Source organism: Oncorhynchus kisutch, linkage group LG22, assembly GCF_002021735.2.
Source record: "Oncorhynchus kisutch isolate 150728-3 linkage group LG22, Okis_V2, whole genome shotgun sequence".
Lineage (NCBI taxonomy): Eukaryota > Metazoa > Chordata > Actinopteri > Salmoniformes > Salmonidae > Oncorhynchus > Oncorhynchus kisutch.
The window spans coordinates 33,293,070-33,314,343 of NC_034195.2; the positions used below are offsets into that span (position 1 = coordinate 33,293,070).

At 42.0% G+C, this 21,274-nt stretch overlaps 2 protein-coding genes across 4 annotated transcripts in view; both read left to right on the forward strand.

Annotated features, from left to right (window-relative positions):
- Positions 1 to 6,786, forward strand: part of lrrc56 (leucine rich repeat containing 56) — a 45,112-nt gene extending 38,326 nt beyond the window's left edge. For both annotated transcript variants that reach the window (XM_020456794.2, XM_020456795.2), the window contains exons 7-12: positions 289 to 469; positions 1,962 to 2,219; positions 2,607 to 2,674; positions 4,653 to 4,795; positions 4,895 to 5,088; positions 5,264 to 6,786. In XM_020456794.2, coding sequence (XP_020312383.1) covers positions 289 to 469; positions 1,962 to 2,219; positions 2,607 to 2,674; positions 4,653 to 4,795; positions 4,895 to 5,088; positions 5,264 to 5,778 — 1,359 coding nt within the window. In that variant the 3' untranslated portion in view covers positions 5,779 to 6,786. The remainder of the gene's footprint in view (positions 1 to 288; positions 470 to 1,961; positions 2,220 to 2,606; positions 2,675 to 4,652; positions 4,796 to 4,894; positions 5,089 to 5,263) is intronic.
- A 9,698-nt stretch (positions 6,787 to 16,484) lies between these two features.
- LOC109867643 (ras association domain-containing protein 8-like) overlaps positions 16,485 to 21,274 on the forward strand; it is a 49,988-nt gene continuing 45,198 nt past the window's right edge. For both annotated transcript variants that reach the window (XM_020456893.2, XM_020456894.2), the window contains exon 1: positions 16,485 to 16,827. The gene's annotated coding sequence lies outside the window, so the exon portion shown is untranslated. The remainder of the gene's footprint in view (positions 16,828 to 21,274) is intronic.

The window sequence follows — 21,274 nt, forward strand, 5'->3', positions numbered from 1 at the left end:
AAAGGTTGGTCTTACCTTGGCCTTTATCAACCATTCAAATCACAACTAAAGGTACAACCTTGAACCCTTTTATGCAGTCCTATTACTGTATCACCTATCATTCTTTATCACAGTCGTCCAGAGGTGGGCCCTGTTTTATCAAACTTAGCCTAATTCAACTTCTCATCTGCTCATATGAAACATGATTTGTTGAATGAGGTGTGGGCTGGGCTCTCTTCCAGATACAACCAACCCCCCCCCCCCCCCCCCCCCCTTTATTTTGTGTATGCTGTCTTCTCCTTTTCCCAGGAGGAGGAGGAGGGGTACTGCTACCGGTCATCAGTGAGGGAGCTGGTCCCACAGCTGCGTTACCTAGACGACATGCATGCCAGGGAGGAGGCGGGGTCTCGCTGTAGCAGCTCCATGGGGGAAGACTGGGCCCTGCTCAGAGAGTCTTTTAAAGACTGCAGCTCTACAGAGACAGCTGAGGGTGTGTGTGTGTGCGCGTCTGTGCATCTGTGTGTGTGTGTGCCCGTGTGTGTGTGTATGGATCTATGTGCTTGCATCTGCTTGTGTGTATATCTGTCTGTGTGTGTACAGTGCATTTGTATTCAGTATTCAGACCCCTGGACTTTTTCCACATTTTGTTACGTTACAGCCTTATTCTAAAATAGAGTAAATTATATTTTTCCCTCATCAATCTACATAGAATAACCCATAATGAAAAAGCGAACACAGGTTTTTAGAAATGTTTGCAAATGTATTGAAAAATAAAAAACTGATCTGGGGAAGGGTACCAAAAAATGTCTGCAGCATGGAACGTCCCCAAGAACACAGTCGCCTCCATCATTCTTAAATGGAAGAAGTTTGGAACCACCAAGACTCTTCTTAGAGCTGGCCGCCCGGCCAACTGAGCAATTGGGGGAGAAGAGCCTTGGTCAGGGAGGTGACCAAGAACCCAATGGTCACTCTGACAGAGCTCCAGAGTTCCTCTGTGGAGATGGGAGAACCTTGCAGAAGGACAACCATCTCTGCAGCACTCCACCAATCAGGCTTTATGGTAGAGTGGCCAGAGGGAAGCCACTCCTCAGTAAAAGGCGCATGACAACCTGCTTGCAGTTTGCTGAAAGGCACCTAAACACTCTCAGACCATGAGAAACAAGGTTCTCTGTTGAATGACCTGTTTAGCCTGAAATGACCACGTCTGGAGGAAACCTTGCACCATCCCTACGGCGAAGCATGGTGGTGGCAGCATCAATCTGTGGGGATGTTTTTCAGCGTTAGGGACTAGTCAGGATCAAAGGAAAGATGAACGGGGCAAAGTACAGAATGGACCTCAGACTGGGGCGAAGTTCCACCTTCCAACAGGACAATGACCCTAAACACACAGCCAAGACAACGCAGGAGTGGCTTCGGGACAGGTCTTTGAATGTCCTTGAGTGGCCCAGCCAGAGCCCGGACTTGAACCCGATCGAACATCTCTGGAGAGACCTGAAAATAGCTGTGCAGCGACGCTCCCCATCCAACCTGACAGAGCTTGAGAGGATGTGCAGAGAAGAATGAGAGAAACTCCCCAAATACAGGTGTGCCAAGCTTGTCGCGTCATACCCAAGAAGACTCAAGGCTGTAATCACTGCCAAAGGTGCATCAACAAAGTCCTGATTAAATGGTCTGAATACTTCTGTAAATGTGATATTTCTGTTTTTTATTTTTTTTAATACATTTGTTTGCAAACATTTATAATAAAAAACGCTTTTGCTTTTGGTATGTATTGTGTGTAGATTGATGAGGGGGAAAACATTATTAAATCAATTTTAGAATAAGGCTGTAACATAACAAAATGTGGAAAAAGTCAAGGGGTCTGAATACTTTCCAAATGCACTGTATCTGAATACTGTATCTGAACAGTATATCCACCAGGCCAGTTCTTCTACTCTGTGTTTTGATATGCAATATTTTCCCTCTTCCCTGTCTGGCCATAGAGAAGAGAGCAGCCAGTGTGTGTGTCTACTCCAGACCCAGCTCTGGCCAGCACCTAGCTAGCAGCCTCTACAGTTCCCGTCCCTCCAGCCGACCAGTCACTGCCAGGCCCCTCTCAGCAGCCGGCTCCAGACCCCTCTCTGGGTCGCGACCCTTATCAGCGGCTGGGTACAGAGCCCTCTCCCCTCCAGGGTCCAGATCTGGTTCTGCTGATGCAGATCCAGTCTCTGTGGACCCAGACGCTAGCGTTCTGACGCATGGTGAGACACTTTATTGGTGTCCTTGGCACTGAAAGGCCTACCATCTCCACATATAAAGCTTCAGTTTATGTCCCTGAATAGGTCCATATAATGAATCAGGCTTATTGTTTTGTATCCTTTTTGTGTTAATTAGCCGTATCTGATTTATTTTTTACTTCTTTTTGAAAAAGTACCGTTCACCTGTATAATTATGCAACAGTGCCACCATGAGGACATCTTGTAACAGTGTCTGAAGATTCATTATGTATTTTTAAATCAGAGATCTTTGATTTTCCAACCCCAGAATTCAGGCATACTATGCCTATTTTTCTAAATTCCTATATTGTGACAATCCCATCTCTGATTGGCTATCCTCCATTGTAATGAAATGGTTTTGTTTCTCTCCAGGTGCAGGGAAGGTCTTGTTCTGTGGGAGCCCTGTCCAGGCCCTCAGAGCCAGGCGACAGAAGATGAGGGTTTGTTGACCCATCATTAGCATGAAACGAATTAACTGCAGCATCTCAATCCTTATTTGACAAACTTGAGTCCTCTCTGGCACATTGACCACAGCAGAGATTTGACACAGTCTTCCAGCTTCAGGGGAAAGTGGCCCAGAGTGAAGGGGAGTAGTTATGTATAGGGGAAAGGGGATATGTAGTCTGTTGCACAACAGAATGCATTCAACCAAAATTTGTTTTCCGCATTTAACCCAACCCCTCTGAATCAAGAGAGGTGCGGGGACTGCCTTAATCGACACCCGCGTCATTCGAGGAGCAGTTGTTGTTGGGGTCAACTACCTTGTGTCATGGAATATTCTAATCAAGTGAGAGAGACCTTGTCATTTCTTCAAACAATTATATTTTTTCAATATCGATTAATGATTGCAATAATGAGGCTGGTTGACCCAAAACCCTTGAGTGTTGGACCGAGTAACCTAACCCTTACACAAATGCAGAGTTCTTTATATAGTTGACTTTATATAGGCTGACACTAAGAATGCTTAGTCATGGTTGGTGTGTCACCCACCCGGTGAGGGATTGTTCTACTCCCAAGCTATCTCTAGTAAAACACATTCTTGTCTACGTAATGCAGTCTTTAACTCGTTTGTCAGCTCAAGCCATCTCTGGTGACCATACGCCCAGATTAGCTGCAGAGAACTAGAGTGGAGACCATAAAAACACAGCATTAACAGGACAGAAATGTCTTACTATTAGTTCAATATTAATTGTTAACCATTAATATCAAATAAATCAGGTAAATATGTACTTTTTCTCTCACACTTGATCAAGGGTAGAATGGCAGGTTTCGAACACGCTGTCTTTAACCGCTAGACTACCTGCGGTTACCCCTCTTTGTGACAGGCCTTTATGACTGGGTGACGTGACATCTCCCCCTGTCTCTCTAATGTGATGTCAGGATGAACAGAAGGAGATAATTATCAGAGAGCGGAGGGGAGGGTGGTAGAGGGATGCAGCTGTTGCCCCAGTGGAGTACTGCCAATGCCAGGCGATCTGTCACTTTGTCATCTCTATAGACCTGTCATCCGTCACTCACTCTCAAACTGCTGTCACACTCTTCTCTCTCTTGAGCTGTCATTCTCTCTTTAATCTTTATCCCTAATTTCTCTTTCAGATCTTCTCTTTATTTTGTCTCCCTCTGTATTCTTTTTCTATCTCTTCATCCCTCTATTAGTCTCTGGCTCCCTCAGTCTCGCTATCCCTCTTCTATTGCGAACCTCATCCATCTTTCTCTCTTACTGAGGGGATTTTATTAAACTAGCCAGGGTTGACCCGGGCTATGGCCCGTCACGTGATCGGGCGAAGCCGGTGAGGGGGGTGCGCCCTGCGGAAATCGAACAGTTATCTCTGTCGTTGGTCAACAAGGTAGCATCCCACTGTTCAACATCTAGTTTTGATTTACATTTGGTTGAGTTGTCAACTAACATGAATTCAAGGTAAAATCAACTAAATAATTCACTGTCATTGGATTTAGGTTAAAAGTTCTCTGAAAAAAATACTAAATTCCCTTACGTTGATGACTTTTTGCAAATCCAATCAGTTTTCCATATTGATTCAACGTCAACACATTGTATTTTTTGGTTAAATGATGTGGAAACAACGTTAATTCAACCATGTTTAGCCCAGAAACGTACAGCATAAAATATCTGTTAGAATTTAACTCGTTTTCATTGGGAATGCAGATAATACATTTTCATGAAAAGTAATAAGTTTTACATGTGAAAACACAGAATGCTACTGATTACTCCACGTGCTTAAACTACGTCAATTTGATTTTGAGCCGACTTCGCCGCCGGCCATAACGGGGCACCTGGCTCATGCCCGGAAGGCAGCCTGGTTCAAAAATGAATGCAATCACTTTTCAACCGGTGCAAAGTCCGCCTACCTAGGCGCCCGGTCCAGCTTAATCAAATTCCCTTACTTCCTCCTTATGCAGAATGCAGCCCCCTCCCCTGTGTCCACTCCTAGCACCCCGCCCCTCCATGTTCCGGAGCACACCTATGACCTTGAGGAGCAAGAAGGATGCCAGGGCAGTGATGTGTTCTCTGAGCTCAGGGCCTGGAGGGAACAGCATAACAAGTACTGACCACCTACTCACTCACTCACTTACTCTCTCACTGTCTGTGTGAGAGATTACTGAACCAACTTTTCACTGTTTTCTATTGCTTTGTGTTCCAGACGTCTAATAGCCATGGAGAGGGATGGGCCTCAGATACTGACCATCCTCAATGGTGATGAAGAGGAGGATGATGAAAGTCTCAGCATTTTCAGTGGCAAGGAGGAAGAAGAGGAGGGAAAAAAAGAGAGCGTTGGTTTGAGTCACTGGTTAAACACTGACTCGACAGACTCGTCTTCCCAGTCCCCCTCTCCAGGCGAGTCTCTCTCATCTCTGGTTAAGAAGGCTATCAAACATGCCAAACCTACTCAGTATATGAAATATAAAATCAAGAAACCTAAATATAAATCCAGGGATTTGAACACAGAATAACTTGAGATCACACTACCACAACACGAAATGTTCTCTAATAAACTATGTTTAATTTATAGATGTGTTTCCGAGAGAAGCCAAATCCCCTGAAGTGGTCCGACTCTCACTGTCCCCTGACTGCACTCTGTCGCCCTCTCCCCCTCAAAGTGCCACATCAGCCCCTGGTAGCCGGAGGCTGTCAGTGCTGCGAGCACACAGACTGAGGCTCAGTGGTGGGGTGGCTGGGGCTGTTGTAAGGCCTGCTGAAGACCATACAGACTCAGAGACGGTCACAGGAGTCCGCATCTTGGAGAACCAGGGGCTCCAGGAGGCTGTGAGGCCCAAAGTCCCTCTGCTGCCTAAGACTACTTACCACATGCCCCACAGGCCAGCCTCCAGCCCACTGGTCAGAGGGCTCAGGTCACCAACAGGTGGAGCTTATGTGCAGTCTGTCAACGGGCTTCACCCAATTGTCTTGTGCAGACCACCAGGGAGGCCGGCCATTATGCGTCCTCACGCGGCCAAGGCAGCTCTGCAGAAAACCCCACAGCGTCTCACACTCCAGCCCAGCAGGGGGAACTCTCACTTAGACTAAGCCACATACTGTCTGGGATTGTTTCCTGAGAGGGGAACACTGAAAACAGGAGCTGAGGCAGAGATGGAGATTGTCCTCCAGGTCCCCGCTCTTCTGAGCTGAGCCAACTTGTAATGTGAAGACTTCCTTAGTGAGTGCAGTGACAAGTCTCCCTCTATGTTATGTTTAGGAAAGAGGACCCTGGGGGCTGGATTACATCCAACTGTCACCTGGAGAAAGGAACATAAAAGCTGTGGAATCCAAGTGTGAACTTGCTATCTCAGTGTTCTGACTTCCTCTGATGGACAGTTAGAGACTCACCTGCATCCCTCTGCTCTCTCAGCTCAGCACAGTACAGTACTGACAATGACTCTGATACTGAGCTCACATTGGCTTTACTAAGGACAACAGCTCTATTTGAAAAGGTTTATAGTTTGGTCGAAGATATATTTATTGGAATGGCCTTTAAATTGAATTAGTATGCTTTTCACAATGCTGAATTTTTGTGGGACTTAAGTGTGTTTCACATGTCTCATTCATGTCTCATATCTGTGTTTTTCAGTTTGAATTACATTTTGTACTGTTTTTATTCACTCAAGTACTACCTTATCCACACCTTAAATAAAAACATAGTTTGATCAACAAATCTTTCCTTTAATGGAACAATTTGATCTTGACTAGCTTAGTAAGATCAAATGTCTTAGTTGTTAAATCACATCTCTAGAGTTTGAATCTATCCAGGTTTGTTAAGATATAAAGAAAGCGTGTAGAGTCCAATCAAGGATTATTCTGCAATGGAAGAAATGTATCATCTTTCACTTCACTTTCCCCAACTTTGTGGTGGTGTGGCAATATTATGCCACTTGGGGGCGCCATATAACTCACTACTGCCCCTACTGTGTTGTCAAGACTGCCTCCCTAAAACTACTCAAGACCCACATTCTACTCTCTGCTTTGGGCCGGATCAAAGAGAGAGTTTAACAGCAAAAGCAATTAAGACATCACTAAATTAAATAGTGTGTGTAAATATAACTGTGTCTGAGTGCTTTAGGTCAATACTTAACACTACTGGAGTTTTTTCCAAATATTTGGGAAAACTGCTATTGTGAAGCTTACAGTGGAAAGATCAGGACCAGAGAGGGGAAAACTGACCCTAAATCAGTTCCTACGGGTAGATAGTAATACGAGTACTGTTTGTTTTGACTGGAGAAGCTGTGTGTGACAGCCTCCTCCTCACGTGGCATCCATTGTGGACAACAGGTGCAGGGCCATAACCAGGGTTTGAGTTTTAATGAGGCCTGGAAGGGGATGGAGGAGGATTATTTTTTTTAAAGTTGAAGCTCATTTACTGCATTTCTATACAATTTTTAAAAACTTTAAAATGGTATTTGGAGAACAGCAAAAACAAGAAAAAATGGGCCCAGACATTATCACCTTGGCTGCTGTAGGCTTATTCACCTCAGTCGATCTACAAACACATAGCCTATTAGCTATACAATTGTAATGTTATACCTCTGAAAAGGGGGGAAACATGATAAATGATTCACACTGACATGTAGAATCAGCATCGAAACTAAAATGTATTACATTTTTAGAACTATATTGATTGCATTTTAATGTAGGCCTATAGAGAAGATATGCCATGTTCATTATTAATTTTTTTCACCTTTATTTAACCAGGTAGGCTAGTTGAGAACAAGTTCTCATTTACAACTGAGACCTGGCCAAGATAAAGCAAAGCAGTTCGACACATACAACAACACAGAGTTACACATCCAGATTGTCCAGATTGTCTAGCCCAGCTGATTTGTACAGGTCCAGGTTTTGCATGTGGAGATAAGATTAGTAGATTTTCTCAGGGGACCCCAACCCTAAGTTTGGGAACCACTACACTAACCTCTCTGACCCTCTCTCTGCTTCCTCTCTGTCTCTGTCTCCTCTAGTTCCTCCTGCATGCATTGCAGCCTGCCTCCGCCTCACCACTGAGTGCCATATCACTCACTGTCTGTCTCAGTAGTAGCCTACTCTCTGTAAAGCAAAGTTATTATGAGAACTTAGTGTAATGTTTTCTCCTGCTGAGTTAGGCTTCGTTTAACGTTAGCCTCTTACTTCATCCTTCTAGCAAGCTAAGTGATACTAACCAGAGCCCTTCAACATTACTGCCAATAGAAGTCTCTGCCAGAGGCCATCCCCCTGACTGACTGACATATTTATAATCGACTTGTTTGCAGTTGTGCACTCATTCTCCCAGAGTCAGTTTGTTTGGGGGATGTCCATAGCCAGCACCCCTGAAAAATCAGAATACATTTATTATATATATATTTTTTAACTGATATATACCTCTGTAGAGCAGGCAAAATTATTTTTTGTTGTATAGTTAAGAACAGTATCTTGCAGGATTCAATAGTTAGAATTGTATGAGTTGTTGCCCTGTCCCTGTCCCTTTCTCTGTGATTGTCATTCTAATGGAATCCAGAAAGAACAAAACCTTGTCCTCAAACATTTACATCAAAAGGTGCAAAGGTATAGGCAAAGATGCAAAACTTCCACATCAAATTAAATATTTTTATTGATAAAAAAACATGGAACACCACCATGTTTTGTGCAGTATTAATTGACAATCCTTAATGTAAATAGGTTGGTCATTTAGGGTTGTATGATTTGTGATGATGTGGCTCAGTTGGTAGAGCATGGTGCTTACAATGCTAGGTTTGTGGGTTCAATTCCCATGGGGGACCAGTATGAAAATGTATGCACTCACTACTGTACATTGCTCTGGATAAGAGCATCTACTGAAAAGGAATGAGTAGACCATTTCAGTTTTTACATAGAAATAAGTTGTATTTGCAAAGTATTTCAAGAAACTGGAAAACAAATCAAGTAAGTATTTTTATATTCCACAAATATTATCTGATTAAATGTTTTGTATAGATAATTATCAGACTCAAGTTACAAGTGCTGGTAAACACTCAAATACATTTAGTTTAAAAAAAATACCAAAAGTAGTGCACTGGGCCTTTACTAGTCCTGTATTAGTGGACCAATATAGACGTCTTCAGGGAGGTTTTTTTCTTCTCTCGCGGCACTCCCAAACTACTTCCCGCGGCTATGGGGATGTCAGCAGACATGCAGGAGTTGCGGGACGGTTTTACAATGTCACGTCTCTCGGCTTGTGTTGCGAGGTGGAGGAGTTAGCTGTTTGAGAGAGTGATGAATGTGCTGCTAAAAAGGCAAATCTGTGAGGAAAATCTAGGGGACGCAGACAAACAAACCACTGTTCATGATTCCACTCGTTCGCAGAGAGGCAGGTGTGAATAGAACTCGGTCAGATCAAGAATAATAGCTTTCTGATCTTTGATCAATGCTGGAAGCAATATTTAGAAGTTGATCCATAATTGATTTTCTTGTGTACAAATTATATATATTATCAATATTTTTTTCAAATTATAAATAATTGGTACCGAGCAGAGTTCTGGACATAGGTGTCCTCGTGTAAGTTACTGCTATGAACAGGTGAACAATTTTAACCAAGCTGACATATTTGAGAAGGCCAAATCCTGTTCCTGGAGACACACACACAAACACAAGCAAACAGAGGGCCTGATTCCACTCTGCATGTCTGTCAGTTCTGCCTCACTGCTGTCTCTGGCAAAAGGACAGAAATGAGGGAGCCATAGAACAACAAAACAGATTGCCATCGCGACCACAGAGTACTGTTTGATTACACACTACCATGGAAGACTTGTGTGGGATTCATGGACACGCAAAAATACAGAACAAACTGTACGAAGGTGTGTCTGTTTTAACCACGAGACTGTCCTTATGTAACCGGTGTGAAATGGCTAGCTAGGTAGCAGGGTGCGTGCTATTACAGTGTTGCCAAGTCCTCAGTAAGGAAAGTAGCTATTGGCTGTCCTAAAAATCGATAGAAGTCGCTAAATGACGTCATAACCTAATTTGCATAATCGGCCATGTGCATGTAATTGTGATGGATGTTGTTGGAGAGAGGAATAACGTTGTGGGAGAGACAAAAAAGTGAGTAAAAAACACCCTAAATATGTTTAGAACTACAAATGAACTTGTGGATTCTTTTTTTAATTTTTATGTCACAATTCCACCCCTCCTCCTTTATCCGGGCTTGGGACTGGCAAAAGTGACCCAAAAGAGACTATTATATTTTTTTGAATATTTTTTTTTAAACGAAGTAACTCCGCCAGAGTGTCTCTTTTTTAGGTTATTTAAAAAAAAAAAATATATATATATATATATATATATATTTTTTTTTTAAACGAAGTAACTCCGCCAGAGTGTCTCTTTTGGGTCACTTTTGCCAGTCCCAAGCCCGGATAAAGGAGGAGGGTTGGAATATATATATATATATATATATATTTTTTTTTAGGTTATTTTTCTTAATTTGGTTTTTAACCTTATGGGGCCTACAACAAGTCACAGTAAAACATGAACATTTTAACATTTTGATGTTTACATTTTTTTTTACAATTTTTTACAATTTTTATTTTTATACAATCTAAATGGACCAAAAAGAGACAATAGAAGAAACTGTCAATGGCAATGTCCGAAAATTATGGTAACTAGTCTGGCCCTAATTCAGGTTAATAGTTTTTTTTTATTGTAAGCCAGGATGGGATCACCCAGCGGCAGTTTACCGCATGTGCGATTCATTTGCAGTCTGAACACGGAGGGGTGAACATCTCCTGTGCGTGCTTTGGGACGGGGTGGGGCCCACGGCAGCATCCGCTGCTCGTTGAGAAGAGTAAGAACAATACGTGCTTTCATGTCAGAGTCTCCAATAAAGTCGGTAAGATTTGTCGCTAGTTGCTTTTTTGAAAATTAGTTGCTAGAGGTCTGAATACTCGCTAAATATAACGACTGAGTCGCTAAGTTGGCAACACTGCACGCTAATAGCATTTCAAATCGGTGACGTCACTCGCTCTGAGACCTGCGAAGCTGTTCGACACATACAACAACACAGAATTACACATGGAATAAACAAACAAACAGTCAATAATACAGTAGAAAAAAAGTGTGCAAATGAGGTAGGATAAGGGAGGTAAGGCAAATAGGCCATAGTGGCAAGTTAATTACGATATAGCAATTAAACACTGGGGTGATAGATGTGCAGAAGATGAATGTGCAAGTAGAGATACTGGGGAGCAAAGGAGCAAAACAAATAAATAAATACAGTATGGGGATGAGGTAGTTGGATGGGCTCTTTACAGATGGGCTATGTACAGGTGCAATGATCTATGTACAGCTGCTCTGAATGCTGGTGTTTAAAGTTAGTGAGGGAGATATGAGTCTCCAGCTTCAGTGATTTTTGCAGTTTGTTACAGTCATTGGCAGCAGAGAACTGTGAGGAAAGGTGGCCAAAGGAGGAATTGGCTTTGGGGATGACCAGTGAAATAAACCTGCTGGAGTGCGTGCTGTGGGTAGGTGCTGCTATGGTGACCAGTGAACTGAGATAAGGCGGGGCTTTACCTAGCAAAGACTTGTAGATGACCTGGAGCCAGTGGGTTTGGCGACGAGTATGAAGTGAGGGCCAGCCAATGAGAGCGTACAGGTCGCAGTGGTGGGTAGTATATGAGGGTTTGGTGACAAAACAGATGGCACTGTGATAGACTGCATCCAATTTGTTGAGTAGAGTGTTGAGGGTATTTTGTAAATGACATCGTCGAGGATCGGTAGGTTGTCATTGTCATTATAACGAATATATAAAAATCGGTTGATTAATCGGTATCAGCTTTTTTTTGGTCCTCCAGTAATCGGTGTCGGCGTTGAAAAATCTTATTCAGTTGACCTCTAGTTATGATATCGTTTAGGACCTTGACCGTGGCTGAGGTGCACCCATGACCAGCTCGGAAACCAGATTGCATAGTGAAGGTACGGTGAGATTAGAAATGGTCGGTGATCTGTTTGTTAACTTGGCTTTGGAAGACCTTAGAAAGGCAGGGTAGGATAGATATAGGTCTGTAGCAGTTTGGGTCTAGAGTGTCTCCCCCTTTGAAGAGAGGGATGACCACGGCAGCTTTCCAATCTTTGGGGATCTCAGAAGATACGAAAGAGAGGTTGAACAGGCTAGTAATAGGGGTAGCAACAATTTCGGCAGATAATTTTAGAAAGAGAGGGTCCAGTTTGTCTAGCCCGGCTGATTTGTAGGGGTCCAGATTTTGCAGCTCTTTCAGAACATCGGCTATCTGGATTTGGGTGAAGGAGAAATTGCGGAGGCTTGGGCGTGTCCAGGGCAGTTGACCGTGGTAGGGGTAGCCAGGTGGAAAGTATGGCCAGCCGTAGAAAAATGCTTATTGCAATTCTCAGTTATCGTGGATTTATCGGTGGTGACAGTGTTTCCTAGCTTCAGTGCTGGAAGGAGGTGCTCCTATTCTCCATGGTCTTTACAGTGTCCCACAACTTTTTGGAGTTTGTGTTACAGGATGCAAATTTCTGTTTGAAAAAGCTAGCCTTAGCTTTCCTAACTGCCTGTGTATATTGGTTCCTAACTTTCCTGAAAAGTTGCATATCACGGGGGCTATATGATGCTAGTGCAGTAGGCCACAGGATGTTTTTGTGCTGGTCAAGGGCAGTCAGGTCTGGAGTGAACCAAGGGCTATATCTGTTCCTGGTTAAAAAAAAATAGAATGGGGCATGCTTATTTAAGATGATGAGGAATACACTTTTAAAGAACAACCAGGCATCCTCTACTGACGGAATGAGGTCAATATCCTTACAGGATACCCGGGCCAGGTTGATTAGAAAGGCATGCTCGCTGAAGTGTTTTAGGGAGCGTTTGACAGTGATGAGGGGTGGTCGTTTGACTCCAGACCGATTACGGATGCAGGCAATGAGATATATACAGTATGCTACGCCAGACCTTGAAGTAGTTGTTTCCCTTGCTCTGCAAGGGCTGCGGCTTTTGTGGAGCGATAGGTAACGATGCTTCAAGGGTGACTGTTGTTGATGTGTGCATAGGGTCCCTGGTTTTAGCCCAGGTATGGGCGATGAGAGGGACTGAAGCGAAACTGTTACACTTACATAACACAAAGAAGCTGTTTGTTTGACTTGCCTGATTTATCTGATACATTTTGCTGCCATCCTATCTGAGCATCCATTTCCATCATGCACCTGTGCATTGACCAGCTGTATCTGACACGGTCTGTATAACTGGCTTCCTGTTGAGCCTCATCAACTTCACTGCCTACTTACTGCTCATCTCATTTAACCAGATAATTTAATTCTCTCGAGGTTAACATTCTTGGCCAAATGGCAATCATCCACACTGCCTGCTAGTGATGAGAGAGAGTGGATTGAGAGGGGATGCCTTGTAGGGTGTGTGAGAGAGGAAGGGAGATCAATGCTGCAGACAGCTGGAGGGGCAGCTCCTGGGTCCAGGTAGTAGCCTCAGGTGTGTAATTTGACTGTGGAGAGAGAAACACTTCCAGCTGGTGGTGACTGACTGGAATCTGTGTTGTAGAGAGCTTGTCCCTGCTCACCAGTCATTAGTCTTAAACCAACCAGGGAAACTAGTTTCACTGTATATATGGCCTGCAGGTTTTATACTTTTTATTCTCCCACCATCACTGCACTCTGATGTCAACGGTCATTACCATAAAACAGCCCTGCATCACTACACAAGGCTGCTATGCAATGAGCTGACCACTACATACAGATGACAGAGAATGTAGTAAAGGGCCTGGTAACAGACTTTAAGTCAGGGTGTGGGTACATTAGTTTGACCCTCCTGCCCCTGGGTTACTGTGAATGGAATGCTACCATTACAACCTTGTTGCTAGACAATTGACACAGCTGGTATGGCAGCAGGTGGAAGGAGGATGCTTTAACTCTATCAAATTAAATAGCTAATTATACCACTACACAACTCCTCCCAAAATCTGCGTCTTGATTCCCAAGAGATGACTTTCAACAGAACATTGATATTCTTTAGAGGGCGGAGGAAGGGTGTTTAGGCTCACGTCAAATTAAAAAGTAAACAGTACTAATTATAATGTCCTCCATTTATCAGACATCTAAAGCACAAACAAGTTGTCTAAGTGTTTAAAAGTTTATCACAGCATTCAAATATTCAGATTCTTTCCCAGAAGTATACCGCCTTATATCTCAGAGATTGGGACACACTATTCCTAGCTTCAGTGGGCCTGTAGCATGCAAACATGAACCTTTTTACTCTGATAATAACATGCTTATAGTGGCAGCCCAAGCATAGAAATGTGTGAAAAGTAAATGTAATTGCTAAAATATACTTTACAATCAAATGTAAAAGTATGAGTCATTTCAAATTCCTTATATTAAGCAAACCAAATGGCACAATTTGTTTTATTTGTTTTCATTTTCAGATAGCCAGGGGTAGCCAGTTTATGCTGTTCTGTTGAGGGTATAGTACAGTGCGTAGTACGAGATCTTCAGTTTCATGTCAAATTCTCGCATGGAATAACCTTCATTTCTCAGAACAAGAATAGACTGATGAGTTTCAGAAGAAAGTTATTTGTTTCTGGCCATTTTGAGCCTGTAATCGAACCCACAAATACTGATGCTCCAGATACTCAACTAATCTAAAGAAGGCTAATTGTATTACTTCTTTTATCAGAGCAACAGTTTTCAGCTGTGCTAACATAATTGCAAAAGGGTTTTGTAATGATCAATTAGCCTTTTAAAATGATAAACTTGGATAAGCTAACACAACCTGACATTGGAGTGATGGTTGCTGATAAATGGGCCTCTGTACGCCTATGTAGTTATTCCATAAAAAATCTGCCATTTCCATCTACAATAGTCATTTACAACATTAACAATGTCTACACTGTATTTCAGATCAATTTGATGTTATTTTAATGGACAAAAAAAATGTGCTTTTCTTTAAAAAACATGGACATTTCTAAGTGACCCCAAAATTTTGAACAGTAGTGTATGTAACAGCATAGCCTAAGTTACAAACATGCACAAACTTGCATCCTGCGCCTGATGCCAAACAAGAAATGAGTAGCCTAATTATATTGACATTTTAGCAGACACTTATATCCAGAGCAACTTACAGTAGAGTGCATACATTTTCATACTTTTTCCCCCTTGTACTGGTCCCCCACAGGAATTGAACCCACAACCCTGGCGTTGCAAGCGCCATGCTCTACCAACTGAGCAACACAGGACTGTATAGCAGATATGCACTCACTGACATACCAGAACCTTTGCCAAGTGTGTGCAATTAAGACATAATTATTAGAGGAAGCTGCCTGCTTTGTTCTGTTACTTTAGGTGGAGGCTTGTTAGTTTTCCATTCTAGGAAAAATAAAGCTCAACTGGGTCCCTGTGTTGGATACGCCTATGAGTTCAGACATGTACAGTATGGAACACAATCCTGCCCACAGGGACATTCCATTCCATTAAATTCAAGAGAAGCGTGAATCATATAACATTAATAGGAGCTGTTGGGATCTTTTACTGTACATCATACATGTACCAATCAGTTTAGGTGCACAGACAGGTTTGAAAGTGAAAAATAAGGCCTCCAACATTACATTTTGAACTCGGAACTAGATTTTGTTCACCCGGAGACATTTATTTGGAAAGCACTCTGGACTCATGATTACATTTGTCAGATGCAGTCACTTTACCCCTACCTACATGTAACAATTTACCTCGACTAACCTTTACCCCCGCACATTGACTCGGTGCCGGTACCGCTGTAACATTATTGTTATTTTATTGTGTAACTTTTTTTTAACATGTATTTTTTTACTTTAGTTTATTTAGTAAATATTTACTTAACTCTATTTTCTTAAAACTGCATTGTTTGTTAAGGGCTTGTAAGTAAGCATTTCAAGGTAAGGTCTACTACACCTGTTGTATTCGCCACATATGACAAATAACATTTGATTTGAGATATAATCTTTGTAGGTGCACAAAATAGGTAAATCTATTATAGGCCTAGTCATCACCCCTATGCCAAAGTATGAAATAGGGAAATATATATATATATGGCTGGCTTACATACAAGCTAGCAAGGTGTTTTGAATTCCATTCTCTCTGTGGCACCATCCCTGGCCCTCATGTAGCCAGGCCTATCTCAGGTGGGCAGCTGCACAAATCTTTGCTGTAACAATTTAAGTGCATGTTTTTCGAAGCATTAAAAAGATAATGATCAAGATAATGTTCAAGGAAATAGCCAACAAGTCAATGCATGTACGTGTAGCTTAGCTTAGTGCTAGAGTAGTGATGTTAAAAGAGATGCTAGCTAGGGTTTACTCTTTGCAATGTATTTGGCCATAGATGCCAGATACCATTGGATTACACAAAGTGTATTACAACTTGCAACAATTTGACATCACAGACAACTCACTGAAGCATTGTACAACTTTCAGTTTGTCACTGTGAAAGAACTTAAAGTAACCTACATCGAACTGTCTTGCTATCACCAAATAGCTCAACCTCTGTAAGTGTGTGCGGCTACACTAACTGGCGGTAGAGGAGTCATGGCTAGAAGGGATCCAGCTTTTGTAAAATTAACTAAATTAACGTCCAAAAAATGTTATGTAAGCTAACCTTTTCCCTAACCTTAAAATAATTATCCTAACCTGCTACTTTAATTATTCTAACCTGCTGCATAAATTATCCTAACCTGCTGCGAAAATTCAAATCTGACGTTGATTTGACAAAAGCTGGACCCCTTCTCACACTCATGACCCGGGAGAAGGGCTGAACATGTTGATAGGACTCGGATAATGTTAAAGGCATGAGACAGGTACGATAAATAGCTCAAACGTTATGAGATCATCAAAATCAGGGAAAAAAAACGTTTTTCTTACATGTCCGCCAAATCATTGGATACTGCCTCTTTAAGATGTCAATCAGACTGTTGTTTACAGTGGCGTGAGCAGGACTGATGCATGTGCAGAATATATTTGTAGAGAGTCGCTGACAGGGACAGTGGAGAGTAGATTCAACTGCACCATGCGCTCTATGGCAAAACAACCGGAGTAGAATACACCTGAAATAAGAGACGAGGACCTCTGTCGTTTTACACCGAATTGCTATAAACCGGTAAGATACAACATTGGTAAAACACCTTCACAAAAACATTCGCGTTAATCAGCTAATGTTAAGTTAGCCATGCTAGCCAACTTATTTCTCCCTCGGTGTGTGTGTGTGTGTGTTTGTGATACATTATGGCGCTTCGAGTAGGCTATGGAAATCAAGAGGCACTTGCAAGCTATTTTAATCTACATTAACATATTTGCATGAGTATGTAAATATCAGTTTGATATTTGCGTATTGAATGGGATGCATTCCATCACTGATTTCCAAGTTGTACTAGCTCTAACAAGGTTCAAAGTTCAGGTGATTTATGTATATCAGTCTGTGAACCAACCCATCTGTAAATTGTAAAGAATGTTACCTTTGATTTTTTTTTTAATATATATATTTTTTTACATTGAAATTATGATTTAGTGTGACATCCGTTAGGCCTAAGTGCTTGTTAGAGAGGTAAAGACAGCTAAAGTTAGTCTAAGAACTATTTAATAGTGCATGGTGTTTCTGATTTTGCCCATGAAAGAAATAATTTGCCATAGCAATGAGAGTGCCAGTTGTTGTACTGGTCTTCTGTGTGAAAACAGCAGTCATTATTGTTGAGTGTCTAATAGAGAAGAATGTAGCCTAGGACAAGTTACATCCAGTATAAAAGCCAACTTCAATAGCTGGCTGTGGAATACTACCATTTAAATATTTCAGCATTAGCTTCATTTAGTTGACTCTCTGTTTGTGTTGTAGGCTTGCAAGCAAAAAGCCTATGTTGTAATAGAAAATGTAGTAATCTGCTCTGTTTGTATTTGTTGTGTTTGCTTAAGCTACCTTTTATTATAACATGAAATGTGATCACTCAAGACATGCAGTTTCTAGTATTTTGAGGGCAGGCAGTAGTGTGTACTATGCTGGAATGCTTTGGCAGCATTGTTTGATTTGTGTGCAGTATGATGCCTCCAGCATCACTAAAGGCATTAGGATCCCCTCTGTTGTGCTCTCTGCCATTCTGCTCCTCCCCAACTCCCTTACATAAGGAGTGTATGTAACAGTTGACTTCTGTAATCAAGAATATTGCTGTGCGAATTGAGCCATGTTTGTATCTTCTGTTTCTTTGGGAGCTGTACTTTTGTTTGGCCTAAACCTGTATTTTCCCATGATATAAATGAATTCCCTCCCTAAGTGTCTATTGGTTATTGTAATATTGTAGTAGTGAAACAAAATTGTGTCTGCCTCCTCCTTGCCCTCTTCCTCGTCCTCCCCTCTTCCTTCCTGAATCCCCCAATACTTAATCATCTGTACAGCTGCTTCTCCATGGGAAAACAAAAAAGATTGTGTACCAACTGGAGAAAGCACTTAATACCCACACACACACACACACACACTCTCTCTCTCTCATCCTTAAACAATGTTAGCTGGGGTAGACAGAGTGCATTCCCCTCATGGGCATGAACCCACACTGCGTACTCCCACATCAGTACACTCTCCAACTTCATGATGTCATTGTTGACCAGTCACCCAGTAGGGGAAATATCCAAAGAAGGACTTCCTGTTCTCTTTGCCACAACTATGCTACTCACTGGGTGCATCTCAATTCACTCTCTTCCTCTGTCCCAGTCATAACAATGTGAAGTGTTGGTGTACTTGGACCTGCCTGTATTCCTACCACAACCTTATCAGAGCTGTGATTCGCATGTTATCCACTGATTGAAAGGCCGATTAAAAACACAGCCAAACCACCTTCTGGTTCCTCCTGTCAGCTCCAGGTTCTCTACTGTCAGTCAGTCACTGTGCTTTACTGGAACACAATATTTACAGAACGTACTGCTCATTGCTCACACACAATGCCTCATTGTTCCGTCTCTGATTACAATGATCTATGATTTTGAAATGGCTGATGTCATACTAGGATGTTATAAGGCTACTTTTGTTAGGCCACATTAGGCTCATTAAAATAGCATGTCAGATCCATAGCTATTAGGCTATTTACCTTTACAATTTGATCTCGCCCCACAGAGAATGCTGTGAATGAACAAGACAAACTTTTCTGATCCAGAAATCATGCAACAATATTATTATCATGAATATATGCAATTAAATGTCAGTAGAAAAGCTATGAAAACAGAGGAAAATGTAGTGTTTGCTGCCCTTCCAGCTGTAGAGTTTGTAGCTTTAGTTGGCTCAGTGAGAAGACTTAGCCAGCCTGCATAGCAACCATTTTTGTTAGGCCTAGTAACCAACGTTTTTGCATGAATGAAAGTATTGTATTTTGTTTTTTTGTCCTCAGATGGAAGGATTAAATGGTATGAATTAACTTATCAAAATAACATTACAGTTGAAGTCGGAAGTTTACATCCACTTAGGTTGGAATCATTAAAACTAGTTTTTCAACCACTCCACACATTTCTAGTTAACAAACTATCGTTTTGGCAAGTCGGTTAGGACATCCACTTTGTGCATGACACAATTCATTTTTCCAACAATTGTTTACAGATTATTTAACTTATAATTCACTGTATCACATTCCCAGTGGGTCAGAAGTTTACATACACTCTATTAGTATTTGGTACCATTACCTTTAAATTGTTTAACTTGGGTCAAATATTTTGGGTAGCCTTCCACAAGCTTCCCACAATCAGTTGGGTGAATTTTGGCCCATTCCTCCTGACAGAGCTGGTGTAACTGAGTCAGGTTTGTAGGCCTCCTTGCTTGTACACACTTTTTCAGTTCTGTCCACAAGCTGAAATAAATCATTCTCTCTACTATTATTCTGACATTTCACATTCTTAAAATAAAGTGGTGATCCTAACTGACCTAAGACGGGGCATTTTTACTCTGATTAAATGTCAGGAATTGTGAAAAAGCTCATGTGCAGGATAAGGTGGCTAATGTGTATGTAAACTTCTGACTTCAACTGTATATATATCTACCTCAATTATCTCGTATCCCTGCACATCGACTCGGTACTGGTACCCTGTGTATGTAGCCAAGTTATGATTACTCATTGTGGATTTATTCCTCGTTATTAATTTTCTGTTCTTTTTACATTTTTCTCTCTGCATTGTTGTGAAGGGCCCACAAGTAAGCATTTCACTGTTAGTCTACAGCTGTTGTTTACAAAGCATGTGACAAATACAATTTTATTTTGTTACAGTGCTATTAGGCTACAATGCAATAGCTCATTGATGGTTCATTTTGGGTATACATCTAATTTTGAAATAGACTAGGTGCTTTATCTATGCCTGCTGCTGTATCTGTGTAGCCTAAATATCCATGCTAGATGAGATCCATGGAACAGCTATTACTAAAACCCTCATGCAGCAGCCAATACAGGGCTATTACAGAGCAGTTAATTCCTGTCAGAACTCCCCATTACCCACTTCAAATAAATCAATCCTAGCTGTTTAAACCTTTCTGTTATGTCTGATGTGTACACACACACACTATATTGGTGGTTAATCAGCAATCCTGTCATAGCGACTGTCACAGCAGGGAAATAGGGCCATTTTCACATGGTAAATGCTTTGGCTCGGGATAAATAGAGCATTTACCACTGAAGGGGGGTCATTTAGTAAGCTGAGGCTGTGTTGTGAAACTGATTGTGCTCAAGTGTTGCTGAAAAGGTGACTGGATGTGTGAGTGCCATATATTTGAAATCTTCTCTGTTCAGTCCATCCATTTCACTCTCCCTAGGCCCTGCACATTAGCTTTTGGAAATCAGGGCTACTCTGTTTAACTTTTTGCGGTGTCCTCTAAAGTGTGGATGATCTCATTCTGTGCACAGCACTTTTCGTAAGTCAGTCACATTGCCGTCTGAAGTGCTAATTTTGATCAAATGACATGGTACACCAGCCACCGGTGACAGTGTTATCATCAGCAGACCAGTCGACAGCACCAGAATGGTGACGTGTCAACAACAGATATAATGGGATGTTCAGCTGTTTCAGAACATGGGACCAACTGAAGTTGTAGTACTTATCATCCTGCTCACACAGTGGTGTAGAGAGAGCATTGATCCTCTCAGCCGTGGAAAATACAGGGAGGATATGAGACTCTTATTCTTAACCACTGATACAGGGTCAGATATCCCCCCCCCCCCCCCCCCCCCCCCCCCCCCCCCCCCCGAGCAGAGATGAGGAGGACAATGGAGAAAGGACAGACTGGTCTGGTGGCCTCTTCACTGCCTGGCCCCTTTTGTCACTCACTGGCTTCCATTTCATCCCCCTTCTTTCTCTCTGTTTCACTCTTTCAGTTTTTTGTTGTTGTTGGTCATTCTGTCTCTTCTGTCTTTCCCTTTTTAATTCTTCCCTCATTTTCTCTTTTTGTTTCTCCCTCCCTCTCTCGCTCTGTGTTTTTTCTGCTGAGGGAATGGCAGTCGTGACTTTTTTGTCTCGACACAATCGCCGGTGTTTGTCATTGGTCGATTTCTTTGAAAGAGCATTGGTCTCCAGGGCGACAGAGAATGGCA